General features: G+C 56.7%; 1 protein-coding gene across 1 annotated transcript in view; it reads right to left on the bottom strand.

Moving 5' to 3' along the window:
- RET (ret proto-oncogene) overlaps positions 1-13,094 on the bottom strand; it is a 56,289-nt gene that overhangs the window by 16,700 nt on the left and 26,495 nt on the right. Inside the window, exons 3-10 of the mRNA XM_017519250.1 lie at positions 11,535-11,822; positions 8,816-9,057; positions 7,404-7,599; positions 4,802-4,998; positions 2,403-2,661; positions 1,642-1,767; positions 985-1,095; positions 271-390 (exon numbers count right to left, since the gene is read on the bottom strand). Coding sequence (XP_017374739.1) covers positions 271-390; positions 985-1,095; positions 1,642-1,767; positions 2,403-2,661; positions 4,802-4,998; positions 7,404-7,599; positions 8,816-9,057; positions 11,535-11,822 — 1,539 coding nt within the window. The remainder of the gene's footprint in view (positions 1-270; positions 391-984; positions 1,096-1,641; positions 1,768-2,402; positions 2,662-4,801; positions 4,999-7,403; positions 7,600-8,815; positions 9,058-11,534; positions 11,823-13,094) is intronic.

Here is a 13,094-nt window from a genome sequence, read left to right on the forward strand (position 1 = left end):
GCAGTGACTTGTCAGGCAGATAAGTTGTTTCGTGGAAGAACTGCTTTTCTGGCCTGCCCATTCCAGAACTTAGGGCCAGAGGACACTTTATAGGGGCCCTGGCCCCTCTCCTGGGTTTCACCAATGGAGTAACAGAGGCCCAGAGGGAAAAAGAGAAGTCTCATGAGGCCCACTCTCCTCCCAGCAATTTGCTCCTTGTTGGGGCCTCAGATGTGCTGCTGAGACGCCCCTGGGGCCGGGAGGCCGTGGTGGGCCCGGCCACCCACTCACCCTGGATATCTTCTGGCTCGCAGAAGCACTTCTTCTCCTCAGGGAAGCAGTTGCAGGTGCCATAGCCAGCTTTAATCCCTCGGGGCTCTCCAGGCTCATGCCCCCCGACAATGCTGCCCCCTGAGGACAGACGTAGCCCACTTAGTCTCCTGGGGTTCCTGACCACCCCAGACCCCCAGATTTCTAGGGCAGTGTCCCAAGGAGCCCGCTCCCCAACCAATGTCAGCAAGCACAGGTCCAGGGAGGCCAGGGGCCCAGCAGCTTGGCTCAGCCAGGCAAGGCTTGGCCACAGCGTCTCCCTGAAGCCATGGGTACAGCCAAGCCCCCTTCTAACATTTCATCTGAACAAAGGACTCTGCCACCAAAACTGTGGAACCTGGTGACCTGACCCACACGTTGCACTGTCCCTCTTCTGGCTCAGGGCCGCGCTTTCCCTATCAGTGACCCTGCTGACCCTTCTCTGCTTCTGAAATCCGTGTGTGCTGATTTCTGGGAGCTCAGCAGGGGCCTGGACAGTCTGTGGGTCCCTGCATCCCCACCATCCCTGACCCCACCTGTTCCTTCCCCATGTCCAGGGTGACGCTGAAATACATAGGAGGCTCAGCTTGATGCATAAAACTGACAGACATGGCACTCTGGCTGAAGTGCGTGTGGGGTCTAGGTCCCCCCTACAACCTCCTGCCTGTCCCTATGCCCTGATTAAGCACTGCTTACGGAGGCAGTCCTGGGGGCAGATGTTGACGTCTTGGGTCTCTACCACATCGCAGTGGCCGTCGGGGCAGGTCTTGGTGCTGGGAGAGCAGGTGGAGAAGTTCCTGGTGATCCCTGCACAGGATGCACAGCAGGCCATCACCCACGTGGGGGTCCCGCCGCGTGCCCCCACTGCCTCCCAGGCTGATCCTGCCCCTCTAGGGAGGAGCAAACGGAGGCCTGAGCAGGGAAACCCTGCACACAGAGCCCTGCCAGTGGGAGCATCCTGGGAGTTGTGGTTTATGGGAGAGGGGATGTGGGAGGTTCCTCATACAAACCCCTTATAGCAAAGAAGCCGGGACCCTCTCAGGCCTGCACAGTGAGGGGCCCTCGTGGTGGTGGGCACACCCAGATTGGCCTTTGGCTGATGCAGACAAGTCCCCTGCCCACACCACATCCCTTGGCCGAAGACCTTCCAGAAAAGTCCACTCTGTCCCCTGCACATTCCAACTTTGGCTCAGACCTTCCCAAGTCCAGAGTAAGTCTGGTCCAGGGACTATTCGCTGGACTCACAAGCCCTCTCCCCCAGCCCTGCACTGCTGCCTACTCTCCCAGCATCGTAAGCCACATAGGGGACGAGGTGCCAGGAGCAGACCTCCCTTGGGTGTCCCCAGGGCCTACCTTTGCCGTCTCCCTGCCTCCACTCACACCTGCCCGTCAGAGAGCCCAGGCCGCCGCACTCCTCACACTCCAGCCGTCTCTTGCTGACCGCACAGGACAGAGGGCAGCCCACCTCCTCGGTCATGTCTACAGGTGGCAGACAAGCAGGGTCACAGGGGATTGGCCTGTGCCTAGTGCCCAGCCAGTGCCTGAGGACAGGGAACAGCACCAGCCAAGCTGCTCCATGGGTGGAGGCCAGAAGGACCGGGGTGGCAGATCAAGGGCAGCAGATCAAGGTTCTGGGAGCAATGGCGCAGGGCAGGGTACGGGGCATCATGGTCACAAAGTGGGGGCCACTGAGCTGGGGTAAGTACAGGAGAAAGGATGTGAGGGCAGCAAGATTCGGCCAGTGGATGCCTAGTGGGACCTGTGTTTCAGAAACACAGTGAATGGCACCAATGGCAGCTGTGTCAGCGTGTTCCTAAGAGTGCATGGGTGGTCCTGGAGGTGTGTCTTTTGAGAAGCTGCAAAGGTTGCATGGAACACACCTGTACCAAAAAACTGCTTGTTGTTTACCTGAAATTCAAATTTAACCAAGGTCTTGTATGTTTTCTGGAAGGGGCAACCCTTTGCTGCTGGGTCACTCAGGGTGAAGCTGGTCTAAGCGTTCCCCACTCCCCAGCTAAGCCTTGCAGCTGTACTGTTTTTCTCTAAAGGCTGGAGGTCCAGGTTTTGGAAACCCCCAGACCCCTAACCCACCCCTCCCTGGAGCAGGCACTCACATGACCCCACCACTGTGACCAGCAGCTGGGCCTGGGCCTGCCTGCAGGTCTGCTGGTCCGTGGCCACCACCATGTACTGGAGCTCGGCACACTTGGGCCGCCGCAGGGCCTTGGTGTCATTCACGAACAGGATCCCCGAGGTGTCCGCCGCCGAGGTGACCACCCCTACGGTGCTGCAGTTGGCACTGGAGGCATGGAGCTCATACTGGACATTGATGCCACTGAACGCCTGGCAGTTTTCCACACAGACTTTCCCGATCTAGGGGGGCATAGGGGAACACCTTAGCCAGACAGCTGAACCGGCCTGGCCCGAGGGTAGAGGTTCCCACACAGCCTGAGTCCTGGAACGGCTCCCAGCTGGGCCTGGAGACAGCAGCCCCCCTGAGCGCCTGGTCCTCCATTCCCACAGAGCCTGCAGACACACCTGCCTCAGCCCTGCCCTGCCCTGCCCAGCTCCAGGCAGGCCACATGTCACCGGCCACCTCTGTTCCTGGGAGCTGGAGGTTAAGGCAACACAGGGCCTTGACGTTAAGTTTGGAGGCAGGAAAAGCCCCGGGCAGGCCCTGACTCAACCCTTCACTCCCCATTTCTCCCTCACTCAGACACCAAGGCCACCGGAATGTCTCCCATGCTCATCCCTGGCTGCTCCTAGCTGCCCCAGCAGTTTTCTGATGACCCCTTCAGTGCACAGGGCTTAGAGGTTCACCCTGCCCTGGTGTCCCTTGGTCAGAGCACTGCGTCCCAGCCACAGGACTCGGGAGCGTGGCTGCCCAGCCCGTGGAGGACTAACAGGCCTCCCTGGGACTTTGACCAGAGCCCCTGGGAGAGGGGCCTCTTTTCCTGGGGTTACCAGGCACTGGAGCCAGGCAGCTGAATTCTTTTCACCTCTCAGCAACTCTTGCTTGAAACCAAAAGTTCCACAGATGGTGAGAAGAGTGCCAGCCAGAGCAGGGCTGCCCCAGGCCCACCTGTGACCACAGCAAAACCTGCCTCCTGGGCCTCCTCACTTTCCCCTACAAAGCCCACTTCCACATTCTCATGTGAGTTTCAAAGTTGTCCAGGGTTCCTGCCCCCAATTCACAGCCTTACAACCTGGGGAGAGGGGTGAGACCACAGTGAGGCTGAGGCTGGACTGGGATTCAGGTCCCCGTCGCTCCTGAGCCTGACAGAGGGCAGGCGACCCACCTCCAGCAATGCCTGCTCCTGCCCACCCACCCTCGTGAGACCCCCAGGACCCATTAAAGGCCAACGGGTGGTCAGGGAGCTTGGATATGTTCAAGGGTGGGCTCCCTTGTAGGATGGACCGGGATGGCTGCCAGGAGCTGATGGGGGCACAGAACCACTCAAAAGAAATGGCAGACGGTGCTCTGAAGAGGAGGTGCCTCGGGCTGCTCTTCGAGGGAGAGGGGCATGAGAGGCCATATGTGCTGCCATTTCAAGTAAACTTAGAAAGTACTCATGAGGGCTAGGTGTGGTAGCTCATACTTGTAATCCCAGCACTTTGGGAGGCTGAGGCAGGCAGATCATGAGGCCAACATAGTGAAACCCCGTCTTTACTAAAAAAACACAAAAAATTAGCTGGGTGTGGTGGTGGGTGCCTGTAATCCCAGCTACTTGGGAGGCTGAGACAGGAGAATCGCTTGAACCCGGGAGGCAGAGGTTGCAGTGAGCCGAGATCATGCCACTGCACTCCAGCCTGGGTGACAGTGCTAGACTCCATCTCAAAAAAAAAACAAGTGCTTATGAGAAGGATCCCAGAAAGAACGCCAGGATGCACAGCACTGGCACCAACGGACAGAAAGGATCATGCCTCATGCCTCATCCTTTTTAATGAATATTTATTACTTTTATTTCTTCTATTTCTAATCGTTATTTTCCAAAGACAAATATAAATGTACGGTCTCTAGCAAACCTACTTACAGGAAGTAAAAAGGAAGCTTTTCCTGCCTCCCCTGAGGGCACCACTGTGGATGGCGCTGTGATCTCTGCACACGTGCAGAGCCCCATCAGGGAAGATCTGCTTTGGCACAAAGGGAGTCCTGTGGGACCAACACCTCTGCAAGCCACTCTCACTTAACAATACATCAGGAAAATTCTTCCAAGTCAGCGTAAATAGATTTACCCAGCATTGCTCTTGCATTGTTGAAAAAACATTTTAAAGATATCAAGAAGGGAAAGGGGAATAAAAAGAGAGGCCCAAGGAGCCCCCAGCCCTGCCCACTGTGAGCTCTCCCAGGCCTCTTCTGTACACCCAGCTGTACCTCCCAGCCCTGGGCCCAGGATTCCACCCAGGTTACTCTGTGCTGGTTGGGGCAGGAGGGGGTGTCACCCGCCTCCCTGTGCCCCCGTGTTCCCTGGCCCTTCATTCTTCCCCAGACAAGCAGTGGGCATGGGCTCACCTGGGCAAATCGGCGAGCCCTCCTGCTCACGGAGAAGGAGGTACTGGGCAGGTGCAGGCTGATGGGCAGCACTGACACGTTGAAGTGGAGCAGGAGGACGCCTGCCCCCGGGCCCTGGAAGTCCGAGTCATTGACCAGCACGGCCAGCTGCATGGTGCGGTTCTCCGAGATGGAGAGGTTCCGGTTGAGAACCAGCCCTGCAGGCGGGGGCGCAACAATGACCACCAAGCTTCTCTGGCGGCTCCCCCATGGTCACGCCTCTTCCCAGAGTCCTGAAAACACACTGGTGCAAGCATGCACTTTCATACCTACGGTGCCATGTGACAGGCCTGGGGCTAGTCCTAAATTAGCACCAACGTTCAAATGTTGGCATTTGCTGAGCTGAAAGCCCAGGGAACCCTTTACAGTTTGAGGCAGCCTGCGTGTGTGTGCATGTGCATGCGTGGTATGGGGTGTTTGTGTGTATAATATGCTTGTGTGGTATGCGTGTGTGTGGTATGTATGTGTGTGCGGTACGCATGTATGTGGTGTTTGTGCATAGGATATTTATTCGTGTGTGTATGGGGTGTTTGTCTATAGAGCTGTAAACTAAAAGTGAAATCCTAAACCCCCAAACCAACTAAATAGATCCCCTCTTGGCCAAGTGGACACCAGAAAAACCTTAAAAACAGAATTCTGGGCCATGACAGGAAGGGAGTGTGGACTTGACTCCCTCTTCTTTCTGGAGTTTGGACATAACTGACCAGCATTAACATTAAAACAGAGATCATAAGACTGACAGAATGGACTCTTTATGGCAGTAAGATACCAAATTATAAACAGGACCTAAGGCCATGCCAAGCAAGGTTTAAGTCACACCCTACAAACCACAACATTGGTTTTCTTACTTGAGATGGAGTCTCGCTCTGCTGTCTCTCACTGCAGCCTTGACCTCCCAGGTTCCAGCCATCCTCCCACCTCAGCCTCCGAGGCTCCTGTAATCCAGGAATGTGACACCATGCCTGGCTAATTTTTTGTATTTTTTTTGTAGAGACAGGGTTTCACCATGTTGTCCAGGCTGGTCTCGAACTCCTGGACTCAAGCAATCCACCCATCTCAGTCTCCCCCAAATGTGGGGATTACAGGTGTGAGCCACCACACCCAGCCCATAAAATCTTGTTAAACCTTTTTTTCCCTGCCAGGTATACTGCAGTTTACTTTCTATTCTGACCCTGTATAGCATCATGCGATACATCACAGGCCTCCTTAACACATTTCTTTGTACTGACCTGAAGTCTAGGCAAAGCTTAACTCTTTCAGCCTGCTGTAAATTAAAGAGTCTCTGCATCTACCTCTAACCTGTAAGCCCCTGCTTCAAGATACAATTCTTTTTGGGCCAAACCAATGTATACCCTCCATGTGTTGATTTACGTCCTTGCCTGTAACTCCTGTCTTTCTAAAATGTATAAAAGCAAACTGTAACCCCATCACCTTGGATCTGGGGACCACTTACTCAAGGCTTCTTGGGTTTGTGTTTTCTCCAGGCTGCGGTCACTCATCTTGGCTCAGAATAAACCTCTTTAAAATATTTTTCAGAGTTTCATTTTTTGGGTAACAGGGTGTGTGTTGGGGGGAGGGTAAGATGGGAGGTAAAGGTCTGCATTGCCAAGTCCTTGGTGCTAGAGCCCTCCAGACAGCTCCCCCAGAACATGGCAGAACTCCCCTCCACAGCAGAAGCCTCTAGCAGACCCAATGACCCTGCAGGCCGAGCCCTGGAAGTTACGCTGTCTGTGTGCCTGCTACGTGCTGCTGCTGCAGTTCTCAGGTGGTGGAAACAATGATGGGAGGGGTGCTCTGGCACACAGTGTGTTCAGTGCTAGGGCAGGGCAAGGAGGCTGTCTCCCCTCTGACAGGCAGGACCTCCAAAGGCATGGTAGGGTGGGGAGGACTGAGGAATGAACAGGACCAGGTCAGGCAGAAAGGGGCGAAGGACCTGTGGCCTGGGGCTCCCCCAGACACAGACCCCAAGTGCAGGTGGTTTATTTGGAAAGCAATCCCAGGAGAAATTGGCAGGAGCTGGGGGAGGGAGGCAGGAAGCAAGGCTGCTGCTGAAAGGTGCCCCGCAAGCAGGTGAGCATGGTGGCACATGGAAGGAGTCAGGCAGGACAATGAGCTCAGAAACCCTGACCTGATTCAGGGGTGCTTCTGTACACCAGCCTGTTAGCAGAGAGCTACTGAGGCCAGAGCAACAATCCCTAAGCATTTGGGCCGCCTTAGGGGCAGCGACACAGTGCCACGGGCTGGAGGAAAGCCTCAGGTGACATGTGTGTTTGCAATTGGTGGTGAGCCCTAGTGACGTTAGCATGGAGATGTGGTGGGGCCCTGCTAGGGTCGGCTGTGTGGCAGCACAGGGAGTGAGGACCCATGGTGAAAGCCCCACTGGTGGCTGGAGGGCAGGCCTGGCAGAGACACAGGAAGTGCTGGGCAGAGGGTGAAGGGGAAGTGGCCTGGGCCGCAGAGGACCATGCCAGGAGTGCATGTGTGTGCTGTGCTGCTTGCCCAAGAAAAGCGAGCACCTCATTTTCTGGGGGCCCAGCCAGGCTGTGTCACCGGCCCCGCTTACTATAGTCGTGCATGGTCGCCCGCACGAAGCTGCCGTTAGCCTGGACCAAGGTCTCGTTGGGCCAGTGTTCCACCCGGAAGGTCTGCTGGGCCCAGGTATCCCTGGGGAGCAGCGTGCTTGTGTACCGTCTCACCAGCTCCCCCGATGCAGGCACCACGTCCGCATCAAAGACACGCAGTGTGGCCACCACGGTGTCCTGCAGGATGCAGAGGGCGTTGGTCAGTGCAGGCAAGAGGGGCTCCTCAGACTCCCCAAAACCAGAGACCTTAGGACACTGCTCATCCCACAGAGACCACAGATGGACCAGGTGTGTTGTCAGAGCCGGGTCTGGGGACAGTCTGACCTGAGTTCAAGTACCCATGGGGGTCACTAGCCAGCCTGGCCCAGTTACCTTCCCTGGGCCACTGAGCCTCAACTGTGTAACAGGTGCAATACAGACCTCTCATAAGGAGAATTACAGCAGATGGCCAGGCACCTGGCTGGCAGGTCCCACCCAGGTCCCCAGAGAGCAAAATGAGCATCCCCACTCTCCCCTGAGGAAGCTGGGCCCCACAGGGTGAAGGTCAGGTCAAGGCCACACAGGAACAGACGGCAGAGCCCGGATACAAGCCCAGGTGTACATCAAAGTACTCTGCTCGCAGCATCCTCCTACACCAGGCTGGAGGGGGTTGTGAAGAAAGCCACTGGCCACCTTCGGGATTGCTCTGCCCATCAGGCCTCTATCACCCCAAGGCTGCCCAGGGAGGCTCACACAGCCTTTACGCACAAGGTATGCTTTCGGCCAGATCTCTTTTCCTTGCCAAACCTGAACGTGGTGTGCCCAGAGAAGCGGGACAAGGCAATGCACTATCCCAAGGTTCCCCACGCCCACTCTCCGGCGGCCAGGAGGGCTGGGCCGGCTGCAGGAACGCTTGAAGCCCAGCAGGTGGCGGTAGCGCTCCAGCAGCACCGGCCAGAGAAGGGCGAGGCGGGCGGCACCGGAAATGATCCGCCTTCGCGTCCCCCTCAGATCCTCGGCTCAGCACTTCGTCACTCAAGGGCCCTCCGGTCAAGGGCTGACTGCTGGTGGGAGGGAGTGCCCTCCAGGAAGATGCTCCCTGCCCGGGCAGCTCGCCGCGCCCGCCTGCAGCGGCAAAAGTGTGCCCCACACGGCCGCCCTCGGGCCTCGTCCTGGTCAGTCCCAGGCTGGGCACCCAGGGGTCCCGGCTTCCCGAGGCAAGGCCCAGCTGGGAGCTAGAAGCACTGCCCGTTCCCCTCCCCCTAGGAGAGGCGGCGCCGACGAAGACAAAGGACAAATGAACGCGCGAATGCTCGGCCACATGGTTGAGGGTCTACACGCACACTAAACCGACTGAGAAACGAACTGTGGCCGGAGACAGACACTGGATAGACTAGCGCGCGCGGACAAGCACCTCCTTCCGCTTGAACTCCACCAAGGCGCTGGCGGTGTCGACGCCCGCGGGGAAGGTGGGCGCCGAGTCGTCCTCATCGTACACGGTCACCGGGAAGGGCACCATCTCCACCTCCTCGCGCGCACCGGCGCGCACGGTGCACACGGCCACCAGCTGGTACTTCTCCCGCTGCTCGCGGTCCAGGGCCCAGCGCGTGCTCACCTCCAGGCTGTCTGGGGCGCAGCGGAAGGGCAGACCCTCACCTGCGCACCAAGCAGACAGAGGCCCCGCGTCACCGAAGGCCCAAACCAGGCAAGCCCCCTTCCTGGGGAGGGGCTCTGCGGTCAGAACGGGGAGCACACCGAACGCCGGCCTCGGCCCCAGGCGTCCCCTCCTTCACTCCACAGAGGAGTGCAGCGCTGCCAGCCCGAGTTTGCAGCGATGACTGTGTTTTTACATGCCATGCCTTGCTGCAGCTGCGCCCTCACTTGCGCTGGTGGGAAAGAGCCGGAAGCAGATACTCTGATCACGCGGTAGGGCCTGAGGCACCCCTCCGCCCACCTGGCCTCGATCTCGAGTGGGCTTGTGTGGGGAAGGGTGGCTGCAGCTCAGCTCAGGCTGCAGGCCTAGAGAACCAGCTACTGGCCTTGGCTGCCTTTTAAAAAATGTTTGATTTTTTTTTTTTCCAATTCTGGAAGCAATGTGTGTTCAATTTATAGAACGTGAGAAATAAAGTCACGATTCTACCACTTTAAAACAAACATGGCAAGATCAGAAAATCGAACACCGCATGTTCTCACTGACAGGCGGGTGTTGAACAATGAGAACACGTGGACACAGGGAGGGAGCATCACACACTGGGGTCTGTTGCGGGGGCGGAGGGGGAGACTAGGGGAGGGACAGCAGGGGATAGGGAGGTTGGGGAAGGATAACATGGGGAGAAATGCCACATATAGGTGACAAGGGGATGGACGCGCAAACCACATTGCCATGTATGTACCTATGCAACAAACCTGCATGTTCTGCGCATGTACCCCAGAACCTAAAGTGCTATATATATGGTGGACATCTGGCGTATGATGTGACATTAATGCATAATGATTTTCCACCGCCTAGTGCGCATCTCTGCTCTACACCTCCTTGTCCAGTGCATCGCCAGGCTGGTCATCCTATGCGTGCAGAAGGCGGGATGTAGAGGTGAAAGCGCATGCTCTGCGCCCTGCACGGTGGTTTGGCTCATGCTCTACATTGCCCTGTGAGGCAAGGCCAGGAACCACAACACACTCTTCAACGAGCCTGTCCTTGGATCTGTCCTCCAGAAATAATCCAAAAAGAGGTCATGATGAAGGCAGAAGGCCACTGCTGAAGACCCCACAGCCAACCCCAAGGAGGTGGGGGCAACTCCACAGACCTCCCAGTCAGAACCATGCCTTGCACATGAATTACACGTGTGGGAAATGCTTATCATATAATGCTTTCCTCTGTTGAGTGTGATTACAAAGAAATCCCATTAAACTAAATTTATAACATAATTTTTAGTGAAGAAGGGCAGCATACAAAAACCAATTGCTTCATCAACCATCTGGTTCAAAGACATCTATCCCTGTCCCAGAGAATGAAAGGAATCTGGGGAAGCACGAATGATGACTTTTCTACCTTTACTGCGATTTTAATATTCTTGCCATGTTTGTGTGATAAAGCTAATGTGAAAGTAGGACGCACTTGCCAGAGGCGCAGCCTCTGTGACCTGGTTGAGCCCCACTTCCTGACTTTCAGATGGTTGAATGGGACCTCCCTGCACCTGCCCAGCTGCCTTCTCCCCTTTCCGTTGGGATCCAGCTCCTCCCACCCCCTGGCTGGGTTGGCTGTCTTTGCTGCTGCTCCATGGGCCCCTCTATACCCCACATCCAATCCAGGAGGGAGTCCTGCTGGATCTTCCATCTAGGCATCCCCGCAGCTGCCTGCTTCTCGCCACACCTTGGCTTCCACCTGCATCCGGGCATCATCACAGCCCACATCTTCCCATTCAGACGTTTCTCCTGTAGCCTTCTGATGGTCTCCCAGCTTTGCCCCTGAATCTTCCCACCCCAAACTATCGCTAACACAGCAGTCTGACTAATCCTTTAAAAACTAAGTCAGGTCCTGCCATCACTCCCTCCCTCCAAAGTCTTCCATAGTTCCTCATGTTCCTCGGGAGAGAGCCCTGAAAGTCACTCCCATACCTGCCCCCACCCCAGGAACTATTCTGCCCTAAGGGTTTCAGCTCTTCCCTGTGGCTCAGTGCACTCCAGGCACATGAGGGGTCACACTGTGGCGCCCTCCAAGGGGCTAAGCCTGAATATCTGGCACCCTCCCACCTTTGCTCTGCTAGCCCCTGTCCTGACTACCCAATTTACAATGGAAGAATGGAGGTCTCCTCCTCCGTTCCCCTCTTCTTGGTTTCCTCCCCAGCTAGCTCCTTCCAGAAGCCACCCAATTTCCTTGGCATGCTTGGACGCTCTGACTGCCCCACAAAATGAAAGCTGCAGGCAAGATTCCAACCTTTTGTGTTGATTGTTACACCCTTAGCTCCTAAAACAGTACCTGCCTCCTGGCAGGCATGCAAGAGGTATTTCCGGAATACTGAATGAACTGATGGCATGGCAGCGAAGAATAAACCAGATGGCTTGTGTCAAGGGCTCACAGAACAAGCCCGGCAGCAGCAGGCACTGCACGGCAGCCCCACGATGTCAGCACTCACCCTCCAGGAGCCTGTAGGTCACGCTGATGTTGGGGCACAAGAACTGCACAGGCAGCAGGCGGAACTGGTGGAAGGTGCCTGGGGGCCGGTTCTCACGAATGCGGAAGGAGAGGCTTTTCTCTGGGAAGCAGAGCTCCCGGGGCTTGAGGGAGCTGCAGGCCGGAAAGGAGGTGTTGAAGAAGGAGAAGTACACTCGAGCACAGCCTGGCCACTGGCATTCGCCCTCACGAAGGGACGTGGGTGACAGGAAGACCTTGAGGTAGACAGTGAACACCCGGAAGCCTCCATCTGCAGAGAGAGAAGTCAGGCCTGTGCAGGCATCAGCCACACCTACCAGGCAGTCGGGAATGGGGAGGAGGCAGGAGTTCCAGGCCTGGTGCAAAACCTGGTCCCCACCAAGGTCCATAAGGCTCAGCCTGTGCTCCAGCTCCACCTGCTACCTCCTTGCCTCTGCTGCAGGGCCCTGCGGCCCGGACCACCAGTGCCCCACAGGCCTAGCTCTCGTCATTGAGTTCTCAGCTTAGAGGCCCCTTCCTTAGGGAGGCGTGCTGAGCACTGGGTTGAAGGCTCCCTGACTCTGCTGGTGGCAACTTTTCCAGTAAGTGGTAACCAGCGCCCCACCTGCCACACCCTCCCCAAGGAGGTTTGGAGTGGCCGCAGACAGACTTCCCCAACGCCTAGAGGGGGCATTTCCGGCAAGTTCCATCACCGAGGTGCCATAGCAATTTCCGCTGTACATCGAGGGCTTTCCCAGCTTCCATCTCAGCCGGAGGTGGGCGGCTGCTCCTCAGAGCTGCTCTTCCCACATTCTCTGGCATTCTCTGCTTTTTGCGAGCCTGTCCATCGTTGCTCCAATCCTCTGTTGCAGTTAATTCTTTACACAAACTTTCCCTGTTCAAATCACCCTGTGGTTTCTTCTTTGACAGGACCTGGCCATGTATGAAGTCTCTCCCCACCCAGGGACTCCCATTCCTCTAGCTCCACCCTGGGGGCTCAGGATGAAGACTGCAGCAACTAAGTGCATGGAACCAAGAATCATCTCAGATGCTGCCTCCTCCAGGAACTGCCTGGGCTACCCTGGAGGGAGCTGCCCACCTAAGCCCCCTCCTTTTCCTGCACTAGGCTGTCCCTGGCAGACAGGCCACTCTGCCTGAGTAGGGCAGGGATGCCTGCTCTGTACTCATGGCCGGAGGCTTGCCTCTCACCAGCAGACAGGGCTTAGGGTGGTTGTGGGGGCTGTGCAAGCCATAGCCCTGTCTGGGTGCCAGGGGGTGGGAGCTACTGGGGGCAGCATCACTGTTTCCTGTCACAGGTGCTCTGCTCCCCCCCCCACCTCCCCCAGTACCATGTCACATGTGGCCGTGACTCCAGCTCTGACTGCTCCTCTTTCCTCCCTGGACACCCGGGACAGGTGTGAGTCCCTGCCAGGTACAAGGGCAGCCGGCTCTGGTAAGTCAGGCTTTCCTTGGGAAGTGCTGCTTCTCCAGAGAGTTGCAGGTCATTTGCTAAATCAAAACCCTGGGATTTTTTCAGCCCCACTTACTCCCTCTCTAGACACCT

The sequence above is a fragment of the Cebus imitator genome, unplaced genomic scaffold, assembly GCF_001604975.1.
Source record: "Cebus imitator isolate Cc_AM_T3 unplaced genomic scaffold, Cebus_imitator-1.0 Scaffold731, whole genome shotgun sequence".
In the NCBI taxonomy this organism is placed as follows: Eukaryota; Metazoa; Chordata; class Mammalia; order Primates; family Cebidae; genus Cebus; species Cebus imitator.